Source organism: Cetorhinus maximus, chromosome 11 (assembly GCF_964194155.1).
Source record: "Cetorhinus maximus chromosome 11, sCetMax3.hap1.1, whole genome shotgun sequence".
NCBI classification, from domain to species: domain Eukaryota; kingdom Metazoa; phylum Chordata; class Chondrichthyes; order Lamniformes; family Cetorhinidae; genus Cetorhinus; species Cetorhinus maximus.
Window position 1 is genome coordinate 115,790,946 of NC_135889.1, and position 24,892 is coordinate 115,815,837.

Genomic DNA, 24,892 nt, shown 5'->3' on the forward strand with positions numbered 1-24,892 from the left:
GAATTTATTCCAAAAGGCAAGAGCCAGAAGTGACTTAATGTTGGAACCAGTGCAAACTACACAAACAGATCATTTGGCCAGACCAGTCCACAAGTGTTTATGCTCCACTTGAGCCTCCTCCCATCTTTTCTCATCTAAATCTGCCATCTTTCTCCTTCATATGCTTGCCTAGTTTACCCTTAAATGCATCTCCGCTATTTGTTTCAACCACTGTAGTAGCAAGTTCCACATCCTCACCACTCTGGATAACAAGTTCCTTCTCAATTCCCTATTGGATTTCTTGATGACTATCTTATATTGATGGCTCTTCCCCACAAGAGAAAGCATTCTTTGTATCCACTCAAAACCTTTCACAATTTTGAAGACCTATTAGGTCACCCCTCAGCCTTGTTTCAAGAGAATATCCAACTGGAATAGGCAACCTGAATTCAGCCCACAGTTACACCTGCACACTTACAATAAGTTTTTTTAATTCTTCACCTGGCCTAAACAAACAATATATTTGCAGCAATTGAAAGTGCACAGTAGTGGAAATATATACACAACTTCTGAAAAAAAGCCAATTATTTACACTTACTTCAGCAGTGACACCTTCATTCTGGTCAAGCAGGTTGGGCTGGGCTGACCAGTCCACTGCAAAACTGCTCTCATTAAGACCATCCCCCATGGCCATACTTGGAGAGTGATCCATAGGCATGCTGTTAGATGCACTCTTTTCAGGCTGCACAATCCAGTGAGAAAAGATAAAGAGAGAAGCATAGTAAAAAATAAAGGCAGGTATGGAGTGAAGAGACCACACAATGGGTGGGGAATGCAAGAACAGCAGCTTTCATCCTACAGCAGTTGTCAGTGGTTTGACAGCAGGTCAAAACATCACTCCAATAAATCTTAAAATACCCAATTTTGCTTCTCCAAGATGATTTATACTCTACCTGATACCTGGGCTGGGAGGTTTGCGCAGATCACACTTGGCCCTTGCTTAACCTTTGCCCACAATCAATGTAAAGCATTTCTATGAAGTACAAATCAAATCTTTCCACTTTGCAAGGTCTTCATGAACTCCATGGTGCAGGAAGCACTCTGCATGTATAGCGTTCCACCATCAGTTAAAAGGAAATGCACTAATTAATGGCCACAAATTCCTGTTGAGTGAAGGCGATAGTGATGCCCCACTACAGGTTCCTCAAACTCTCCTGAAGGGCAGAAGTAGATTAGCGACTTCTTCATGGGGAGACTGATTCCTTCCAGATAGTTTCCCTCAGCAACAAAACGTTCGATTTTTCTACTGAAGTGGAATGTCTTCTCTTCAAGGTCTTTCCCACCTAATAGATTGTTAATTGCTAAACCATCTTAGTCAACATGATAGTGCAAGATATTACTGGACCTTACAGCAGTGTGCAAACTACACCATTACTCCTGGCACCATATGATTCAATGGTGTTAATCAAGGGGATAGGTCAACAGAGATGCAATGGCAGACATTTAAAAGGGATATTTCAGAATACACAGAACAGAGATATTCCAATGAGAACAAAAAAAAATTCAAAAGAAGGGGAACCCACCATCTGTGGTTAGCTAAAAATGTTAACGATAGTATCAAACTTGAAAGAAAAAGCATATAATTACACAAAGGTGTATGGTAGGTTAGAAGATTGGACAGAATATAAAAAACAGCAAAGAATGACTAAAAGATTGAAAAGAATGGAAAAATTAGAGCATGAGAGAAACCTAGCTACAGATATAAAGACAACAAGAGTAAGAGTTAACAAAGAAGAGAGTTAACAAAGTGAGCATTGGTGCTATAGAAAGAGTGTCTGGGGAATTAATAATGGAAGATAAGGAGATGGTGGATAAATTGAACAGGCATTTTGCATCAGTCTTCACTATAGAGGATGCAAGTAACATCCCAGAAATAGCTGCAAATCAGGAAATGGAAGGGAGGCAGGAACTCCAGGAATTAAAATCACCAAGGAAGTGGTACTGAGCAAATTGTTGAAGCTGCAGGCTGACAAGTCCCTGGGTCATGATGGACTTCACCCTAGGGTCTTGAAAGAAGTGGCTAGGGAAATAGTTGATGTGTTGGTTTTAATCTTCCAAAATTTCCTAGATTCAGAGACGGTTCCATTAGATTGGAAAATCGCAAATGTCACTCCTTTATTCAAAAGGAGACGACGACAAAGCAGGAAACTACAGGCCAGTTAGCTTAACATCTGTCATAGAGAAAATGTTGGAAGCTAAAGATGTTATAGCAGAGCACTTGGAAAAATTCAGGATAATCAGGCAGTCAACATGCTTTTGAGAAAGGGAAATCATGTTTAACCAATTTATTGGAGCTCTTTGAAGGAGTCACATATACTCTGGATAAAGGAGAACTAGTGGATGTACTGTATTTAGATTTCCAGAAGGCATTTGATAAGGGGAATTTTTTTTTTTGGAGGGTCGAGTGTCTTTGGAACACTTCCTCAATAAGGGGTAGAAGCAGAGCCCTTGAATATTTTAAGGCAGAGGTAGATAGATTCTTAATAAGACAGGAGTGGAAGGTTTTTGGGGGTAGGGAGGAATGTGATGAATCAGCCATGATCTTACTGAATAGCAGGCTCAAAACGCTGAGTGTCCAACTCCTGCTCCTAATTCATATGTTCATATGTTCAAACAATCGACCAGACGGAACTAAAAACCCATGAGTGTGAAGTCAACTCGGGTCCCACAGTCACCACACTGTAACCCAGTATGTTTAACTTCTTTGAATAATCTTGTTTCTTTGCTCAAGTCTGTAGCACTCAAGATACACATGCTCTGCATCTGGCTGCAAAAGTCTGTAACAGTGGTGTCAGAAACACATCCCAACACTAATAACTAGCAATATCTCACAACAAGATCTAACTACCTTGTACCTCAGGAATGATAATGCAGTGGTTATGTTACTGGACCAGTAATCCAGAGGGCTGGACTAATAATCTGAGACACGAGTTTGAATCCCAGCAGAGCAGCTTTGGAATTTAAATTCAGTTAATTAAATGAATCTGGAATAAAAAGTCCATGAAATTACTGGATCGTTGTAGAAACCTATCTGGTTCACTCATGTCCTTTAGCAAAGCAAATCTGCTGTCCTTACCCAATGTGGCTGTGACTCCACAGCAATGTATTCGCCCCCTGAAATGACTTAGCAAGCCACTCAGTTAAAGATAATTAGGGATGGGCCATAAATGCTGGTGTTGCTATTGCCACCCAAATCCCAAAATGTATAAAATAAAGCATCTTTTCAAAATGCCAAAAAAGCTATCTGGCACTCTGGTTTTCTGGGGAGGTGGAGGGTCAGGGCAATCAGCTTTAAAACCATATGATTTGGACAGAAATGTTAGCATATTACTGGGAAATACAGAGTTAAGCCAGTTTTTTAATACACCAAGAGAATTTCCTCACCTCCTGAGGGTACTGACTCTTGAATGTTAGTTCCATTAAACAGCCAACCTCCAGTATTTCATCCAAGTGGCCATTAGTCACACACAAGTCAGGAACCTATTTGACCATTTCCAGAGGGGATCAAAACAAATTGCCATCTTGTCTTGACTTATTTTTATGTAAGTAAAAACTGTGACAAGTGAATGTTCTTACTTAAGGGCGGGTGTTCAAACAGGGGCACCACAGCTCGCAATTGGCAAAAGAAAAAAATTGGACATGTTGCACTAAAGAAATGTACCAAATTGCAGAGCCAGGATTCCTAGTCAGCTGCTTAACAAATAATTCACAGCACATCTTAAGGAGGTCTTGTCCGATTTGACTACACAAAGACTGGAACAAAAACAATTTTAAAAAACAACTTGACATGACAGCCATGCTGCAACTTGAGAAGTGAAGCCATTTTTTGATATAAAACCCAGAGGTACATAAAGACGGACCACAGACACACAAGGGTAACATTTACCTCATACACAAGACAGACTAGGCTTTAAGCAAAGCAACTGTGTGCAGACTGCAGTGCCTGAGGGTGGATACAGGGTGGGGTGAAGTGATCTCAGAGAAGGAATAATGAACAAATGCATGCTGAGAGCAGAAAAAGCACCTAACCACTTAAAGCTCAGATTCTGCTGGTAGCTGTTTAGAGCAATGCATATATAAACTATGCACACATTTTTTAAAAAAAAGATGCAAACATGAACTGGATGGGCAGTGACAAAGGCGAGACTTGTTGTACATGCTGAAAGTTAGGCGTGTTTTAAAATAATGATCCATGTTGCTTACCTCCCACAAATCCCAAGGTAAAGACTAGCATGTTGAATAAAATACATAAAACATGTAAATTGAGCAGGCGTTAGTCACACCTTATAGCAAGAATATATTACGTTCCCTCTCCCTGTTTGAGGTATATTTCAAAATGCAATATCAGTAAACACCCAATTTAATGGCAGTTAAATAAAGTCCAGCTCTGTGCTGTTAGGTGACAAAATATTGCCAGGTCTTAAAATATTTACTGCGGAAAAGAAAGCCCAATCTTCATAGAATTTTATGGCACAAAGGTGGCCATTCGGTCCATTGTACCAGTGTTGGCCACCAGGCAACTTAGCTCCAATCCTTTTAAATTTTTCCTGTTTCAATTAGTTGGGCAAATTCTTGGAAGGGAAAAAATTTGCAAGTACATGGGGAAGGGCCAGGGAGTGGGACAAACTAAATTAATTTCCCTTTAAAAAACACCAGCACAGGCACAATGGGCCAAATGGATTCCATCTGTGCTGAATGACTCTAGCTGGATAGCACCACAGCTGGGTCCATTCGGGACCAGTTGAAAAACAGCAGGTGCTGCAAATAGATGGTTGCTAGTTAGCGGAAAGGGCAAGAACCTTAATGTCCGACCATGGGCTTCTAACTGCCTATTTCCAATTGAAGTGGTGACTGGAAGGACTCTCCACTCAAGCAGAGGTACAGTGCAATCAATCGATGGGATGGGTTTGAAAGCAGAGCGTGGAGTGTGCAAAATTGCCAGCACAGCCACTGCTTTTTTTATGATCCAAGGACTGAACAAAAGTCACACAGCACCCACAAGCTGCATTGATTGGCTGTGGAGGGTGTTGAAGGAAAGATAACAGAGGGATCATGGCTGTAACAATGCTGCCCCCACTCAGATTCTTGTGGGTAACCAGCAGCATTCGCATCACACAGCCCATTTGCCTTCAGCCACAGGAAAAGTACAACCAGAGACAGCACATTTAAGAGCAGAGAATAGTGTGTGGGGCAGAGAGTGGAAAGGAGGAGGAAAAATCTTTCACCCCCTTCTTTGGAGGCAATGGGGGACGAACGATTGTAAATGACAGTTTGAAACATCTCAGCCTGACTGGGCACAGTGGAGAGTTGGTGGACCAGTTAATGTTCCGATTTTTGAGCAGTCACAATTTGCTCAATTCTCTCAACATTTAGAACTGTGAACATCCATTGTTTTAAAAAAAAATACATGCAACAACTACAATCAGTTAGGGTTAATTTCCCATGTTGTCCTTTGGTGCAGCTTTTAAAAACTTCGTGCAACTAGAAGCTACAAACTATAATTAGTGAATGATCTACAGCCACCAACCCTAGTTTGATTGGATCAAAACTGTAAATTGCATGGTTTTATGATTGCTGGGTCAATATTTTGCAGATATGGTAGCATAGTGGTTACGTTACTGGACCAGTAATCCACAGGCCTGGACTAGCGATCCATTGACAGGAGTTCAAATCCCACCATGGTAGCTGGGAAATTTAAATTCAAATTAATTAAATGATTCTAGAATAAGAAGCTGGCATCAGTAATAACAACTGTGAAATGAGATTGCTGTAAATATCCATCTGGTTCATTAATGTCCTTTAGGGAAGGAAATCTGCTGTCATTACCTGGACCGGCCTATGTGTGACCCAGACCCATAGCAATGTGGTTGACTCAATTGCCCTCCAAAATGGCTAAGCATGCCACTTAGTTGAACAGGAATGTGCAATAAAATGGCCTCGCCACAACCTGTGAATGAATTAAAAGAAATCCTGGCATTCCCTGCTTCCTGATTGTGGGAACACAGTCACCTCAGTGGTTCAAGGTTCCACCTTTTTGGTACAACTAGGGACAGGCAATTAAATGAAGCCTCAGTCTCCCAGCTCCAGAGGGGAAAAAGGCTAAAATTTCAATGTGTCATTCTCTACAAAATGAGCAACCTGGGCTGCATCTTCTTCCACACAACCAAGAGCTCAGACAGGTACTTCACTGGAGAACATGATCTGGTTCAATAAGCAAACAACACCTTCTCTAGGCTAAAAGTATTTTCTACACCTTGAGTGGTTAGGTCACTAACCAGAGAAAAGACTGAGCTAAACAAACCTGAGAGACTGGCGAAGCTGCTCTCACTACTGGACTGGACTCTGGCTTCAGAGGATCAAAGTCTAAGTCCAATAGGCTTCCTTCATCCTGCAGAAGCCCAGGAGCCTCAAACTAGGCAGGTTTTTGTATGGGGGAGGGAAAGAGGAGAAAGAGAGAAAGTAGTTTACTCATTTGCTACACAGGTATGTCATGATGCAGTGTTGAGTAGCTGAACATGAAAAAAAACACATGTAGGCTTTAGCACAACAGAGATGAGGTAGATGAAACAAGATTATAGTAACAGACAACAATAATCTTTAACAAGGGTGACTTTAAAGAACTTTGTTCCAATTAAAGAGGATGACAAACTAAAGCTACTTATTTACCAATAGCAATTTTGCCTTGATCTGCACGCACAATCCTGATGAAGCCAAAGACTTTATTGGACTCTGCACATTACCCATCTTCAGTTGCAATTAAAGTGAAACAAAACGTCCATTTTGATTTTGCCACATACTTTGTAAAAAGACGGAGGAAAGGATACCATTCCTGCCAATTAGGCAAGGGAAAACAATCACCACCTTGGTGGTGAAGCCTACTTGCCAATGGCTGTCGAGCAAGATTGACAAGATTTACTTGCATTTTCTTGCTGCTCCCAGTAGGTTGGAGCAGGGAGGGGAGGAATGTATAGGGTAGATAAAGTTCTTGCATTTGTTGATGTAGCTTCACAGAGTATTCCAAGTCTTTATGTAGGACATGGCGCTGACTCACAAAAGGAAGACATAAATATCACCTGGGTAAGTTAAAAGGGTACTGGCCAGGTCAGAGCAACAGATCAGAGAACTTAACCTTAATTAGTGAAAAGGGTACCAAACAGCATCAGATTATAGAACAGATTGCTTAGCATTCCATTTATGTTGACATCCTGTTTATTGAATGGAACGCGGCTCAAGACACAGCTGTTCGTGAATCAGCTATTACTCAAATCCTATTGAATCAACATTAAATCAGTAAATTAGATGGCAGCTAAACAGTTCCACAGCAAAATGAAAGTTCAGAGCCTTTTGAAAATTTAGCTCAGCAATCACATCGGTTTAAGAAGCAGATTGAACAAACTGAATGGATGTGACTACATACACCTTGCAAAACTCAACACCATTTTTTTTTTTCCAGTATTAGCTTATTTGGATTCATTTCAAATGTTAGCCAGATAACTACAGGTGTGCTGAACAGAATCATCAGCTCTGGCACTAGGGAGCTACAATCCTGTTCAAACCTGCATCCATGGCATAATCATGTCTTAAGTGGGCCTATTTCACCATCTTTACCTCCTCTTCACCATCTGCCCTTCCTCATTGGGATACTGGTTGAAACACTTCTTCAAACCACCTGGGAAGAGGTGAAATATCATGCACGATCACTCAACCAGGAAAGTGGGATCCCAAGCATTCCCTTATGGAGCAACACTTTGTTACCATGGAGAGAAGCCTCAGGAACCAAATCCAGCTGGCCCAGGAGGAAGTAGTGGAGCAGTAGAGAAAACTAAAGCCAAATGTGAATGCTGGACTCCCTCCCTCTTCCCAAATGGGCAGCACCTCTTCCCTCTACCTCCCCTCCCAGGCCAAGAGAAAGGAGAACCATATTTAGACTAATGTACACAATTTTTGTTGAAGTGGACACTCCTGTCACAGGATCTGAAGTTCACATACTGAAGAACCTCCCATGTGCTTCAAGAATATACAAGTACCTTCCTCCAGCCATCAGGAGGCAGTAGCGCAGGGAATGTAGATTTATTACCAAATGCCATCTGCACCTCACTGGATGGTCCGTTAGTGAATCTGGAAGATGCTAACCAAAAGAAAAAAAAACACCAAATTCCATCTAAACATTCTAATCAATAGTGCCCACCAGAAACCAGCAAACTCATCAGGAAGAGCTGAACACTCCAATTTACATGCTTCTGGGAAAGAGTTTAAAAATGGTGGAGACCAATATTCAAGAAAAGGCAAGCCCAATTATAAATAAAATTGAAGTAAAAGGATTAGAAAAGATGGTGCAAGCTTTCTCAGGAAGGGTGCACACCACCACCACCACACCCCCTGACCCCACCACACTGATAGTATCAGCCTACAGTGACTATATTTAGCATTTTCACCCCCTTACAGCATATGAACCAGAGAGATGAATTAGTAGAATCAAGCCCACCTCTCTGCAGGAGTGGCGAGGAGGCCTGCTCCATCTCATCAACTTCATTAAAATAAAAGCAAAATCCTGCAGCTGCTGGAAATCTGAAATAAAAAAACAAAGTGCTGGAAAAACTCAGCAGGTCTGGCAGCACCTGTGGAGAGAGAAAAAGAGTTAACGTTTAGAGTCCAATATGACTTCTTCGGCACTCCAAAGAGTCGTCATATCAGACTCAAAAAATTAACTGTTTCCTCTCCACAGATGCTGCCAGATCTGAGTTTTCGCAGTACTTTGTTTTTACTTCATCAACTTCACTATTACCTTAACCTTCCATACACACATCCACTTCCCCACATTATCCCCTGGAAAAGCCAAGCAATCTGCAACTAAGTCAAGAAGTACTTGTGAAGATTCCTTCTGACTCAAAGCCTTCATATATGCAACATGTGACTTCAGTTGTCCATAACTAAAAATCATAATTAAAAGCTCATTACCCCTTCCACACCCAATACTTGGTAATGTCCAGGTACCTCTTTCCTTCTAGAAGGCTGTAACAACTGCATACTTTCCTCACCTCAGCAGTCCAAGAGGGCATTTAATCCCACGTTTTGCCATAGGTTTTTAATTAAAGCAGAACCTCTAGTCCCTAAACATTTCAAACAGGCCAACTAACCAGATTGTGTCCAACCCGTCATTTTAAAAAAAGTCAGAACAGGTTCTCAAACGGCAATGCTGAATATCCCAAATTACATACAAACAAACGAATTAGGAGCAGTAGGAGGCCGCTGGGTCCCTCAAGCCTGCTCTGGCATTCAATAAGGTCATAAAAACAAAAAGCTAAAAGCTACTGCGGATGCTGGAAATCCAAAACAAAAACAGAATTACCTGGAAAAACTCAGCAGGTCTGGCAGCATCTTCTCCACCGATGATGCCAGACCTGCTGAGTTTTTCCAGGTAACTCTGTTTTTGTTTTCAATAAGGTCATGACTGACCTGATTTTAACCTCAACTTCACATTCCTGCCAAGCCCTGATAACCTTCAACCTCCTTGCTCATCAAGAATCTACCTACCTCTGCCTTAAAGATGTTCAAGGACTCTGCCTCAACCACCTTTTGAGGAAGAGAACTCCAAAGTCTCAATCCTCAAAATATTTTTCCTCATTTGTCTTATACAGGCTACCCCTTATTTTAAAAGAGAGTGACGCCCAAGTTCTAGATTCTCCCACAAGACAAAACATCCTTTCCACTTCCAGTCCATCAAGTCCCCTCAGGATCTGATGTGCTACAATCAAGTAATTGAGAGTAATCATCACTGGTTAAAAAGTAAACGATCTTATATGCAAAACATTATTGTAAAACAATTCACTAAAATTTAAGCACTGTGTAAAGAAATACTTGAAGCTAACTTTATACCCAACTCAGTATAAAATGAAACTTCTTGCTTTAGATAAACCACAGAACTTTCTCATTTCTGGGTAGGCTGAGAGATTACAAATTGCTGAAATCCGTTCAAGTTGAATTGATGTCAATTCTGTACAAGTGGTTTGGGGAAAAAAATTGCTCGTCAAACACAGCCCATTAGACACTTGCTCAAACTAGAGCATGTAGATGACAACCAGTTTCCTCCAAGTGTATAACAAGCACTCTGAGGAACAATTAGTATGTTGACTTTGCAATATTTGGTAAGGCCCTTTAGGAATCTGCATAAGTAGCCACAGACAAGGGAACAAAAGATTTTGAGAGACTTGGAGCTGCCACACATTGTAAGTGCCTAAAATATTAACTAAGCACAGTCAGGTTACTTTCTTCCCACCCCCACCAATGCAAATTAATTTCTGACAATATTGGCGTTGAGATAAATTTTTTTGGGTTATTTTGCAAATTTTACCCATTGAAGGTCAAAACATTTTAACGCATCGCAGTTTTGGTTAGGAAAAGGTGGCAATCCCAGTCTAGTTGGAGTGAAAACAGGAATAGTCGTGTTAGGTCAGTAACTGAAGGGAGGGGTCAGGCACAAGAAGCCATCAACTAACCCAAAGCATGCTTCATGCACAATGGATTATTGAAGATTAGTCGAAAGTGGTGATGAAAATGGAAGGGATGGTGATGGAGGACACAAGAGTGTTGGAAGAGGCAATGGCTAACCTGTGAAGGTGTCGTCACACTTATCTCAGGGATGAAACTGTCGTCAAACAGATTGAGGATATTTTCTTGCTTGATGTCCTTTGACGGTGTGACCTTTGGTGGAGGGGGCACTGGAGGGCCTTTCCTTTGCTGCATATGCACAAAAATACATCAATAGCAAAAAAGCAGGAAAAGAGCAAGGCAGGACAATCAACGCTAAACTTTGTAACAAACATTAGTAGAGACCAAGTGCATTGAGGAACAGGAACAGCAGAGCAGGCTGGACCTAGAGGGAGGTGTAGAACACAGATCAAGCAGACAGGTAAAGGGAAACTTGTTCAATTTGTTCAGTTTTGTTTAATCCAACATTCAATACAGGAGGCAGCCATTTGGCTTATTGTGGTCTTGCTGGTCCAAAAAGAGAGTCATCTAGTCTTAGTCATCTAGCATCTGCAGTAGTTTTTTGTTTTTATCTCTGTTGTTGTCATTAGTCTTGTCTCACTTTCCAGCTGTCTGTAGCCCTGTAGGTTACAGCAACTCAAATACACATCCAAACACGATTAGGGCTTCTCCTCTACCACCCTTTCAGCCAGTGAATTCCAAATCCCCACCATCCTCTGGGTGAAAATATTCCTCCTCAACTCCCCTTTAACCCTTCTAGAGTCATAGAGTCAGAGGTCCACAGCACAGAAAAAGGCCCTTCGGCCCATCTAGTCTGCGCCAGTCTAATTACTTTAAATCTTTCCCCTTAGTCGTTGGCCCCTCTGCTAACAGACCCTTCCTACCCACTATCTAGGCCCCGTCAATTTTATACACCTCAATGAAATTTCTCCTCTGCTCCAGCCTATGCAATCTTACCTCACAGCTAAAAGTACTATAAATCTATCTGGTTTGCAAACTATGAAGAGGATATGAGGCACTGGAGAAAGTACACAGATTCACATTGCAACCAACCCTTCATTTAAAAAAAAAGACATCACTCTTCCACCTGTGCTTCACCAGAATAAACAAACATTCTCATGCATCATCAAGTGCTAATACAAAACTTTATGCAGCTTCTGTATACTTAATAGTGGTACCAACCGAGCCAGGGCTGACGTTTGCTCATGCTGCCTCTGGTTCTTTTGCCAATTACCTTAAGCCGGCGCCCTCTGATTACGGACTCTCCTGCCACTCAAATCAGCTCATTCCTCTATTGGATTTTATCAAAACTTTTCAATTATGAACTCTTATCAAATTTCCCCTTTACCGACGGTAGAAACAACAAACCAGCTGCGACAGCCCCACTAATGGTCAACCACAGCACAAAAATAAGAACACCAGCTCAGAGTCCAATCTCCCACTGAAACTATGATTTCGGCGAAGACAAACACTGGTGTTCAGGGTCCTAAATATATCATTGAAAGACGGAGGAGGATGTCCTTGGCTACAGCTGACTGCAGGGCACTTGATAGAGTCATTGGTGATAAATCAGCAAAAAAGAGTACTCCTTTACACAGTCAGCCCTCAGATGATTCAAACTGACACGGTTTTAAAATAAAAGCCACATTTTTCCAATGAGTGCCGTTCAATTTAAAAAGATATAAAGCTGTATTAGTGCTTTGAGCAAGGGTTACACACAGAATTACATATTATATACCACAAGCAGGCCATTTGGTCCTAACGTACTATGCTGGTGTTTATGCTGCACATGAGCCTCTCCCACACCTCTTCCACATAATTTCTACTCTTTTCTCCCTCACATTCCAATCGCTGCATATCAATACCATTTGCCTCAATTCCATTTTGCAGGGAGTCTCATACTCCTTTCTGCAGACTCCAGTTTAAATGGCCAGGGACAAATCACTGGAGAGATTGAAAGGTTTTCACTTGAACTGTGTCCAAAATCACAGACCAGGAGCTGTGCTTGCTAGGGTGCTGGGTAAAAATGAGGTCAATTTCCTGCTGCTAACATTCATCCTTCCCAGTCCTGTCCCAATTAAAACAGGCATTGTACAACTTCAAGCCCTGGATTTCAGTACAGCTTAAAAACCAACACGGTCAAACTTTTGTCTCTTTTTTTGCACTAGAAGCAGATGGCATCTGACAACGATGTGAACAGAACTAGTTTTTTTTAATTAATTCATGCATAGGATGTGGGCTTCGCTGGTTAGGCCTGCATTTATTGCCCACCCCTAGTTGCCGTCGAGGTAGTGGTGAGCTGCCTTCTTGAGCCACTGTTGTACACCCACAGTGCTGTTAGGGAGGGAGTTCCAGGGTCTTAACCCAGTGATAGTGAGAATATATTCCCGAGTCAGGATGGTAAGTGACTTGGAGGGCAACTTCCAGGTGGTGGCGCTCCAATGCATCTGCTGCCTTTGTGCTTCTAGACAGTAGCTGTCGTGGGTTTGGAAGGTGCTGTCGAAGAAGGAGCCTTGGTGAGTTTCCGCAGCACATCTTGTAGATGGTACACACTGCTGCTACTGTGCGTGGGTGGAGGGAGTGAATGTTTGTGGATGGGGTGCCAATCAAGTGGGCTGCTTTGTCCTGGATGGAGTTAAGCTTGAAGTGTTATTGGAGCTGAACTCATCGAGGCAAGTGGAGAGTATTCCAACAACTCCTGACTTGTGCCTTGTAGATGGTGGACAGGCTTTAGGGAGTCAGGTGAGTTACTCACTACAGGATTTCTAGCCTTTTGACCTGCTCTTGTAGCCACAGTATTTATATGGCTAATCCAGTTAAGTTTCTGGTCAATGGCAACCCCCAGGATGTTGATAGTGGAGGATTCAGCAATGGTAATGCCGTTGAATATGAAGGGGCGATGGTTAGATTCTCTTTTGTTGGAGATGATTATTCCTGGCACTTGTGTGGCATGAATGCTACTTGCCACCCCAAGCCTGAATGTTGTCCCGGTCTCGCTGCATTTGGGACAGCTTCAGTATCAGAGTCGTCAGCAATGGTGAACATTGTTCACTGATGATTGTATATCCCCACTTCTGACCTTATGATGGAAAGATGGTCATTAACAAAGCAGCTGAAGATGATTGAGCCTAGGACAGTCAGCCCCTCCAGCCATAATTATCACACCCCTAGCCATCTCAATTCTTCCATCTGTACAATCCTCCAGGACTTTTCTTCAGTCCACCATCGGTGGCCATGCCTTCAACTGCCTCAGCCCTAAGCTAGGGAATTCCCTCCCTAAACTGGTCTTTCCTCTAAGACACTCCTTAAAACCCAGCTTTGACCAAGCCTGTTGTCACCTGGCCAAATAATATACATGGTTTGGTGTCAAATTTTGTTTGCTGATGCTCCAGTAAAATGTCTTGGGACATTGCGCTTATATAAAGGCAAGTTATTATGTTTATTAATCTCCAAAGACCCAGTGAGCCTCCCCTGGGTGAAATGCTCAGCAATTCCTCCAGGCAGCAGAATTGAGATGTGACTAAAGGCATTTGCTGAGTGAGAGGCTATAGACACCAGTCTGCATTCTAACAATGGTAGAATATACAGAACAGAAGCAGGCCATTCAAATTAACTAGTCCATGCTGGTTAGTATGTTTTACTCAAGCCTCCTCCCATCCTTCCTCCTCTATCAGCATTCCCTCATGTTCTTGTCTAGCTTCCCCTTAAATGCACTATGCTATTTGCCTCAACTGCTCCATATTGCAGTAGGTTCCAACATTCTACCACTGCAGAATACTTAGCCACTCAATATGTGAATTTAGAAAAGAGTTGTTTACTTTTGATATGAAAATGCACACAGTTCTAGGTTAAATCCCAGGCTGTGAATGGGTTGTTACTAAAATAATTCTCATGACGTTAACATTTTTAGCAGGGGGAGCCCCAATACAATTGCCCTTGGACTTTGAAACTAGAGCCAGATTGACAGATTTAGAGGCATTTGTTCCACTGCAGTGATATATGGGTGGCGTCAGGCAGCAATGTAGTCAGCAGGGATTTATGTAGTATCATTTAGCTCAGTTCAAATAGCAGAGGCATGACCAGTCAGCTATCGGATTCACCTAGAGGACAAAGTCACTTAAGACTCAGTACATCCCCCGCACATACACCTGTCACCTCTTTATATAGCCGGCTCTTTGATGGTTCTTGTAACTCATCAAGTTTAATTGTTTGAATTTAAAAACAGTTTATAGACAGCATATTTATAGACAGGTCACAAAAATGTTAAATCCAGTCCAATTATTTTAATAATGGTGCATTTAGTGCACCAGAGTGTAATAAATACAAATCATTCTGACCAATTCCTTCTAATTCGTAGAAATACAACATCGGACTGCCTGATGTCTCAGTGGCTAAGTGTATTGCCCAGGATCCTATCACACCTGAATGGCCTTCTCCTTTCCTACTTTGGTTCAACAGGTAAGTCTCTTTTCCCTCCTTGTTGGCACAATCACAAATTGTTAAACAGATGATAGAACAGGAGGCATTGGGGGGGGAATAGTAAGAAAGAAAAAAAAAATGCATATTTCGAACAGCTTTCAACCCTCCAAGGGTCAGAACAACTTATGAATAATTTATTCAAATTAATAGTAGCCACTTAATTCAAGATAGCAAATTAGTCTATGCAGTACTACTGTGGAACCAAATGACGCACAACTAATCAGCTATTTATACTTTTCACATGTGTGAGTGTATCTCTGTAGCCAGCTCAGGCTCTAACTCCATCTAAAATTACCAAATCCTCATCCAGTGTAACAACTGGGACTCATTCTCAAATTACAATTTGCAAGCTAACCTTCATTAGCGGTCACTCTCTGCTTTTTGCCCCATCATACTTAAAATCCCCAACTTCAGTGAGTTTCACATTTTAACCACTCTGGGTAAAGACGTTTCCCCCCAAATCCCTTATTGGATTCATTAGTGATTATCTTAATATTTGAAGTCCCTCATTCATCACCAATGCTTTACTTTAACAAAATTATGATAAAAAAATCACTGGATTATCAAATGCTTCAAGTTCATAAAATTACAGGTCATTTTAGCCACCTTTCATTGTGTGGGGCATTACTTTATAGTTATACAATGGAACAGATTGAAATAAGTGCAACATGGGAACATTTCAGTTAAATTCTCCCGAATTTTACATGCAACTCAAGTGAGCTCAATTCCCAGTAACAACCAGCTTAGCAGAATACAAACAACTATGACAACAGCAGATTCACTACTGGCACTACATTTAGCACAAGTATAGTCAGAAAATGTCTAGGATTGGAAGAGACAGTAACTGGCTGTCCACTGACCAGCTTAGAGCAAAACCAACATATTTTATGCCATGGTGAGCAAAGTTCAGATGTTCTCATGACAGCTGCAAAATTCCAAATCAAGCCATTCCACCGTCAGTATTCCAGGACTATTCCCAACCTCTAATACAGATCCTGAGTGTCGACACACAGAACTAAAGGAAAAACCAATGATTTAACTGAAGAATATCATATGGCAGCCACCAGAAAGGCAACTGATGAACTACGTTACCTGGGATGGTGACTTTGGTATAGGAGGGGCATGTGGTGTGGGAGAAGCAGCAGGTACATGGTTGTCATTCTTTGTTGTGGGACTGTTGGGTGGAGACTCTTCCACTGTCGGTGATGCAGACTTCTCAGGTTTCACAGGGGTACTGTTGGTACAACATACAACTCCTTAAAATTCATAAAGCAATGTTCAACAGAATATCCCCTCAAAAATAAATACCTTTTAAACATAACATCTTTCATTGCCTCAAGGGCATAAACATACCCTTTTAGTAGTTTCTCCTTCATTAGTTCCCCTTACATGTAGGCTATTCACCTCAACTACTCCATGTGGTAGCAAGTTCCACATTCTCACCATTCTTTGGGTAAAGAGGTTCCTCCTAAATTCTTTACTGAACTGATTAAGGATTGCCTCATGAGCCCTAGTTCACCCACACATGAAAAGTACTCACATTCAACCACTTGCATTTATACAGCACCTTTCATGTAGTAAAGCAACCCAACACATTTTGCAAGAGTCAAATTCTGACACCAAGCCACATAAAACGATATTAGGACAGGTAAGCAAAAGGCAACAAAAGGCATCCATTCGGATTTTAATCAGGTGAGCCAAGGCAGAATTGTTTCAATGTACATATGAATATTTAACAAAATATTGAGGGAAAAAAAGTGGTGTTGCTCATATGCATATCTAGAATTATGCATTCTGCAAGTCATAAACATTGGAAATCACTACTGAGAGAAGTTCAGAGACTTATGGAACTTGCCAATATCTTGCCCTTTGTTCCCCCCCGCCCCCCAATTAAAAACATTACTGGATGAAGTGTCAGTATATAATAGAAACATCAAAAACAGCTGGGCTCCAACGACAGTGAACTAAGAGACTGTCAGGCTTGTATAGGGAGACTAGCATTAGTCACTTAGTAGTACAGAACTTGAGTATTGCTGAAAAAAGACATGCCATCAAATCTTTACATCTTGCACTCATCGGGACAGATGCAAGAATGCCAAATTTCAAAGGGAGCAACAATTTATACTGCAAAAGTGCAGTGATTGGTTGGCAAGCTGGCACTATGGAGTTTCCTGGTGAATTCCATCATTTCCCCACATTTTGTTTAATTCAACTGGAAGAAGTTAGAGGTGTATTTGGTTTTGACCGAGGGGTGGGTGGGACAAGGACAAAAAGGTAGGTTTGTGATAGGAGAGATTGAAATGACAGAAGAATTGTCTTCAGAAGCCAAGGGAATGGAGATAGGACAAGAAAGCAAAGAAACAGAAGAGCAAGTGCTGCTGCTGACGAAGTAAAAAACCAAAACCAAGCAAAGGAAATAAAATGGAGATTATGACCTGAAACTGTTTAACTCAATGTTGAGTCCATAAGGCTGCGAAGTGCCTAAATGAAAAGGCGAGGTGCTGTTCAAGCTTGCATTGGGCTTTTCTGGAACAGTGCAGCAGGCCACGGACTGAAATATCAGCATGAGGGCAAGGTGGAGAATTAACATACAGGCCACCGGAATCTGTGGGTCATGCTTGCAGACTGAATGGAGGTGCTCCGCGAGACAGTCACCCAATCTGCATTTGGTGTTTCCAGTGTAGACAATAACACATTTTAAGCATGAATATAGTATACTAGATTAAGAACCATGGTAGGATTTCCCTTCTCACCTTCCACCCCACCAGCCTCAGTTTTCAACAGATCATTTTCCACCATTTCCACTACCTCCAGTATGATGCCACCAAACATATCTTCCCCTGCTGGAGTAGCATTCCGAAGGGACTGTTCCCTCCGTGACACCCTAGTCCGCTCCTCAAATCACCCACAACATCCTGTCCCTTTCCCACAGCATCATCCAGGACAAAGCACTCCATCCACAAACAAACATTCACTCCCTCCACCACTGATGCACAGTGGCAGCAGGGTGTACCATCTAGAAGATATACTGCAGGAACTCACCAAGCCTCCTTAGACAGCACCTTCCAAACCCATGACCACTACCATCTAGAAAGACAAGGGCAGCAGACACATGGGAGCACCGCCACCTGGAAGTTCCCCTCCAAGCCACTCACCATCCTGACTTGGAAATATATTGCCGTTCCTTCACTGTTACCGGGTCAAAGTCCTGGAACTCACTCCCTTACAGCACTGTGGGTGTACCTACGCTGCATGGGCTGCAGTTGAGAAGGTGGTGGTGAGCTGCCACCTTGGACAAGGGCAACTAGGGATGGACAATAAACGCTGGCCTCATCGGCAACACCCACATTCCACGAATTAATAAAAAAAGGCAGGTGTAACATCTGCCTTTTTCACCACTCTCTCCTCATCGTCTAAGGCCCCAAACACTCCGTCCAGGTGAAGCAGCAATTTACAGAAGTACAATCTGGTATACTGTATTTGCTGCTCAAAACGTGGTCTCTTCTGCATCAGTGAGACCAAATGCAGGATAGGTGACTGCTTTGCTGAACACTTCCATTCAGTCCACAAGCATGGTGGCCTGTCACTTTAATTCTTCACCCCAAGAGCTAAAAACCAGACAGGAGCCAAAAATGGTGACGTACTTAATACCGTTTAATCTGGTTAGCAGCGACAGGTCATTAAAGTCAATTACAGGCACTTTTCTTAAAAGCAGCCATACATCATGGGTCACCATCTTACTGAGAAATGTTAATAACACTTCTGAAGAAAGAAGTGACAACAATTTGAACAGCCACAGTGGAGGAAATAACCAAATGGACTTACTTGGAGATTCAGGTGCCCAGGTTTTCTACTACCCCCCACCATCTAGCCTCTATAAACTCAAACTCTGATGCTGTGTCCTAACTCATATCAATACCCATTTACCCATCTGTGCTCACTGATCTACGTTAGTACCTGCTCCAGCAGTCTTGAATTCAAAATTCATATAGTTGTTTTCAAATCCCTTCAAAGCCTGGTCTCTCCCCATCTCCTCCAGCAACAACCCTGCAAGATATGGTAGGGCGGTAAATAGTGAGGATAGCCATAAACTGCAGGTGGATATCAATGGACCAGTCAGGTGGGCAGAGCAGTGGCAAATGGAATTACGCTATGAATAGTAGGACCCTGGAAAGTACTGAAGATCAGGGGGATCTTGGTGCGCATATCCATAGATCCCTGAAGGTAGCAGGGCACGTAGATGAGGTGGTTAAGAAGGCATATGGGATACTTGTATTCAATGCCTCAGCTAATAAAGGCAAGAGCAGGGAGGTTATGCTGGAACTGTATAAAATGCTGGTTGGGCCACAACTAGGGGACTGCGTGCAGTTCTGGTCACCACACTATAAGAAGGATGTGATTGCACTGGAGAGGGTGCAGCAGAGGAGATTTACCATGGTGCTTCCTGGGCTGGAGGGTCTGAGTTATGAGGAAAGATTGGATAGGCTGGAGTTATTTTCCTTGGAGCAACGAAGGTTGAGAGGGGACCTGATAGAGGTGTATAAGATTATGAGGGGCACAGATAGGGGTGGTTAGGAAAGCACTTTTTCCATTAGTAGAGGGGTCAATAACCAGGGGGCATATATTTAAGGTAAGAGGTAGAGGCTGAGAGGGGAGTTGAGGAGAAATTATTTTACCCAGAGGGTGGTGGGAGTCTGGGACTCACTGCCTGAAAGGTTGGTCGAGTCAGAAACTCTCCTAACATTTAAGTATTTAGACATTCACCTGCGTTGCCATAGCCTCCAGGACGATGGGCCAAGCGCTGGAAAATGGGATTAGTGTAGTCAGATCTTTATTGACCGGCACGGACAGGATAGGCCAAATGGCCTCCTTCTGCGCTGTAGACGTCTGTGCCGTTCTCCAATTCTAGCCTCAAGCATCCCCAATTTTAATAACTCCTCCACTGACAGTGGTGCTTTCGGCTGCCTAGACCCTAAAACTAGGGAATTCCTTCCCTACACCTTTAAGGAGTTCCTTAAAAACTACCACTAAGCTTTTGGTCATCTGACCAAGGCATCTTAACATTGTGCAGTGGCATTTTGTTTTTATAATGCCCCTTTGAAGTGCCTTTCACTATGTCAAAGAGTGGTATTTAAGTACAAGTTGTCCTAGAAGCAGCACAGCCTGGCTTCAGCTAACCAGCTGAAGCAATCCTTGCCATAGCCCATTTTCAATTCCTGGATTTGAAAATTTGTCAGGCTCCCTGGCATCTGTGGTCAAGATTTCTCAGCATGTGCAGGTGAAGAAATCCAGAGCACAATGTTTTTCCAACCAGAGTTACATTTTCCCTCCAAGTCACCAGTCTTGAAGCCAGCAGAATTATTGAGGTGGGCCAATTAGAGTCAGAGGTCTACAGCACAGAAGGCGGCCCTTCGGCCCATCGAGTCTGCACCAGTCAATCAAGTGCCTAACTATTCTACTATCATTTTCCAGCACTAGGCCCATAGCCTTGAAAGTCAGGGCATCACAAGTGCACATCCAAATGCTTAAATGTTGAGGGTTTCTGCCTCAACCATCCTTTCAGACAGTGAGTTCCAGATTCCCATCACCCTCTGGGTGAAAAAATCTTCCTCACATCCCCTCTAAACCTCCTGCCCCTTACCTTAAATCTATGCCCCTGGTTATTGATCCCTCCACCAAGGGGAAAAGTTCCTTCCTGTCTACCCTATCTATGCGCCTCAATTTTATACACCTCAATCTTCTCTGCTCCAGGGAAAATAACCCCAGTCTATCCAATCTCTCCTCATAACTAAAACTCTCCAGCCCAGGCAACATCCTGGTAAATCTCCTCGGCACTCTCTCTAGTGCAATCACATCCTTCCTATAACGCGGATTCCAGAACAGCACGCAATACTCTAGCTGTGGTCTAACCAGCATTTTATACAGTTCCAGCATAACCTCCCTGCTCTATTCCATGCCTCAGCTAATAAAGGGAAGTATTCCATATGCCTTCTTAACCACCTTATCTACCTGTCCCACTACCTTAAGGGACCGGTGGACATGCACACCAAGGTCCCTCTGATCCTCGGTACTTCCCAGGGTCCTACCGTTCATAGTATATTCATGTGCCGTGATTGTCCTGCCGAAATGCATCACCTCACACTTATCCGGATTAAATTCCATTTGCCACTGATCAGCCCATCTGACCAGCCCGTCTAGCTCCTCCTGTAATCCAAGGCTATCCTCTACACTATTTACCACCCCACCAATTTTCATGTCATCCGCAAACTTACTGATCAACCCTCCTACATTCAAGTCTAAATCGTTTATATATACACCACAAACAACAAGGGACCCAACACTGATCCCTGTGGAACCCACTGGACACAGGCAACCAGTCACAAAAATGACCATCACCCTCTGCTTCCTGCCAATCAGCCAATTCTGGATCCAATTTGCCAAATTGCCTTGGATCCCATGGGCTCTTACATTCTTTATCAGTCTCCCATGCAGGACCTTATCAAAAGCCTTGAAGTCCAAGTAGACTACGTCAAATGCATTGCCCTCATCTACACACCTGGTCACTTCTTTGAAAAATTCAATCAAATTGGCCCTTGACAAAACCATGCTGACTGTCCTTGATTAATTCCTGCCTCTCCCAGTGTAGATTAATTCTGTCCCTCAGAATCACTTCCAACAGTTTCCCCACCACTGAGGTTAGACTGACTGGCCTGTAGTTCCCTGGTTTATCCCTTCCTCCCTTCTTGAATAACAGGAAGTATCCACATTGGCTGTCTTCCAGTCCTCTGACAACTTTCCAGTGGCCAGAGGGGTATTGAAAATTGCCAGCGCCCCTGCTATCTCCTCCCTTGCCTCACTCAACAGCCTGGGATACATTTCACCCAGGCCTGGAGATTTATCTACTTTTAAGCCTGCCAGATCACTTAGAACCTCCTCCCTTCTATACTAATTTCTTTAATTATATCATCGTCCTTCTGCCTGATTTCCATACCCACATCGTCCCTCTCACTTGTGAACACTTGACACAAAGTATTCATTTAGAACCCCACCTACCTCTTCTGGCTCCACATACAAATTACCACTATGATCCTTAATGGGCTCTACTCTTTCCTTCGTTATCCTCTCACTATTAATATACTTGTAAAATAACTTTGGATTTTGATTTGACCTGCCAATGTTTTTTCATGTCCCTTTTTGCTCTCCTAATTTCCTTTTTAAGTTCCCCCCTACACATTCTATACTCCTCTAGGGCTTCCTCTGTTTTGAGCCTTCGGTATCTGCCATAAGCCTCCCTTTTTCTCTTTATCCAATCCTGTATATCCCTCAACATTCAGGGTAGATTTGTTGGGCTCACCCTTTATCTTTACTGGAATATGTTGGCCCTGTACTCTCCCTATTTCCTTCTTGAATGAGTCCCACTGCTCTGATGCAGATTTACTTAAAAGTAGCTGCTCCCAGTCCACTCTGGCCAAATCATATCTGATCTTATTAAAATCGGCCTTCCCCCAATTTAGAACTCTGATTTCTGGCCCATCCTTCTCCTTTTCCATAACCACCTTGAATCCAACAGTTACAATCACTATCTGCAAAACATTCCCCCACTGATACCTCCACCACTTGCCTGGCTTCATTCCCTAAAATTAAGTCCAGGACCGCCCCCTCTTGTAGGACCTTCTACATACTGGCTTAAAAAGCTCTCCTGGATGCATTTTAAGAATTCCACTCCCTCTAAACCTCTCACACTAAGTACAACTATGTTAGTCAATCTATCTTCACACACGCAACCGCATCATTATTTCTTTGCGTGCAAGGCCTTGATTCAAAGAACCAGCCTGAAACACAGAAGCTACAGTCGCATCAAGCAGCCAGTGCAGAGGTTCCCGTAGAATATTTTGGCTTGATGAGTTGCATCCCAAAACTGGGGAAAAAGGGGAAAACAAGGGTACATTTACCCTGTGCTTTTTTTTTTTAATTCTTTCATGGGATGTGGGCATTGCTGGTAAGGCCAGCATTTGATGCCCATCCTTAATTACCTTTGAGGGCAGTTAAGAGTTAGCCACATTGCTGTGGGTCTGGAGTCACATGTAGGCCAGACCAGGTAAGAATGGCGGATTTCCTTCCATAAACCAGAGGGGATTTAATAGTCATGGTCACCGTTAGTAGCTTTGAATTCCAGATATTTTAAATTAGCTGCCAGCATGTGATTTGAACCCATTATCACTACACCATCATCTCCCCATAGCACTTCGCATAGTATTGTCAGGAATCTTCATTTGAGGTGGTGGCGCAGGGGCGGGGTGCGAGAAGAGGACAGCAAAGCACATTTTTATAGCGCCTAATGATTCTCCAGATGCTCCAAAGCATGACACAGCCCTTGAAGTTCTTTCAAGTGTAGCCACTGTCGTAATGTGGAGAACACAACAGCCAATTTGTGCACAGCAAGCTCCCCCAAAGAGCAATGACCAGAGGACTTTAAGGGATGTTGAATAAATGTAGGGCATGGGCACCCAGTGAAGTTGGCCAAAATTAAAATAACCAAAGGATCAAGTTAGAGAGAGTTTATAAAGACCCCTTTCTTAAAAACAATGCTATAAAGCTGATTGTTTACAGGGAGGTTTTCCCCATGAGTGCTGACTGAAATCAACCAAAATAGTTGCCGCCCTCAGTGACTCATAATGGAGACAGTCACCCACAAGTTGCATTAACAGTTTTTTTTTAATTCATGTGATGTGGGCATCACCGGCTAGGCCAGCATTTATTGCTCATCCTTAATTGGCCTTGAGAAGGTGGTGGTGGTGGTGTGCTGCCTTAAGTTCAGGCAAAATGTAAACTGATAAAAACAAAAAACTGCAGATGCTGGAAATCCAAAACAAAAAGAAATACTTGGAAAAACTCAGTAGGTCTGGCAGCATCGGCAAACTGAAACCAACACTTGGCAGAGCCCAATACTCAAAAGGACTTCAGTCAATGAAACAATGGTTGTGCAGATTTAATGTGCATGACCACAGAAGAAAACTGGCCCATCTCAACATTTCCAGGAGATTAATGTGGTTTGTTGACTGTCGAGGCAATTAATATGCTATCCTGTTACACAATGGGAAGAGAGAGACTTTATATGGTACCTTACATTATCAGAATGTCTCAAAGTGCTTTACAGCCAAACTAGTCACTGTGGGAATGTAGAATACAGCAGTCAATTTGCACACAGCAAAGCCAGAATAACCCAATCTGTTTTTTGATATTGATTGAGGAACAAAGTGACCAGGACACTGGGAATAAATCCCCTACTCTTAAAACATCCCACAGCAGTATTTTGATGTCCATTTGAGGGGACAGACAGGAACCTAGTCCTTCTCAGCCAAATGATGGCACCTGTGACAGTGTAGCACTGGATTGTTAGTCTGGAATGTGTACTCAAGTCTCTGGAATGGGGCTTTGTCGTGAAGCTATTAATGTATATATTATTATTGGAAAACATTTTTCTTTTAAAACAGAGGTTTAGTCTGTGGTGTTGAAGGTAGTAATATTCTCTAAGAGAATATGCTAATTAAGAATGGATGGCAGGACACTTAAGGTACAGCTCTAGTGGGGGTGGGGTGGAAAGACTGACAGGGCATTAAAGGTATAGATTTTAAAATAATGGAAATAAGTGGGAAAAGAAGAATCTATATAAATTATTGGAAAAAACAAAAGGGAGGGGGAAGAAACGGAAAGGGGGTGGGGATGGACAAGGGAGTTCAAGATCTAAAGTTGTTGAATTCAATATTCAGTCCGGAAGGGTGTAAAGTGCCTAGTCAGAAGATGAGGTGCTGTTCTTCCAGTTTGCGTTGGGCTTCACTGGAACAATGCAGCAAGCCAAGGACAGACATGTGGGCAAGAGAGCAGG

General features: G+C 42.6%; 1 protein-coding gene across 12 annotated transcripts in view; it reads right to left on the reverse strand.

Moving 5' to 3' along the window:
• Positions 1 to 24,892, reverse strand: part of LOC144686843 (myc box-dependent-interacting protein 1-like) — a 162,697-nt gene that overhangs the window by 22,427 nt on the left and 115,378 nt on the right. For 3 of the 12 annotated variants that reach the window (XM_078552615.1, XM_078552613.1, XM_078552612.1), the window contains 5 exons: positions 16,099 to 16,240; positions 10,648 to 10,776; positions 6,341 to 6,451; positions 4,243 to 4,266; positions 578 to 721 (listed from right to left, as the gene is read on the reverse strand). In XM_078552615.1, the coding sequence (XP_078408741.1) occupies positions 578 to 721; positions 4,243 to 4,266; positions 6,341 to 6,451; positions 10,648 to 10,776; positions 16,099 to 16,240 (550 nt within the window). The remainder of the gene's footprint in view (positions 1 to 577; positions 722 to 4,242; positions 4,267 to 6,340; positions 6,452 to 10,647; positions 10,777 to 16,098; positions 16,241 to 24,892) is intronic. The other 9 variants (XM_078552617.1, XM_078552616.1, XM_078552620.1 and 6 more) reach the window with 5 other exon arrangements.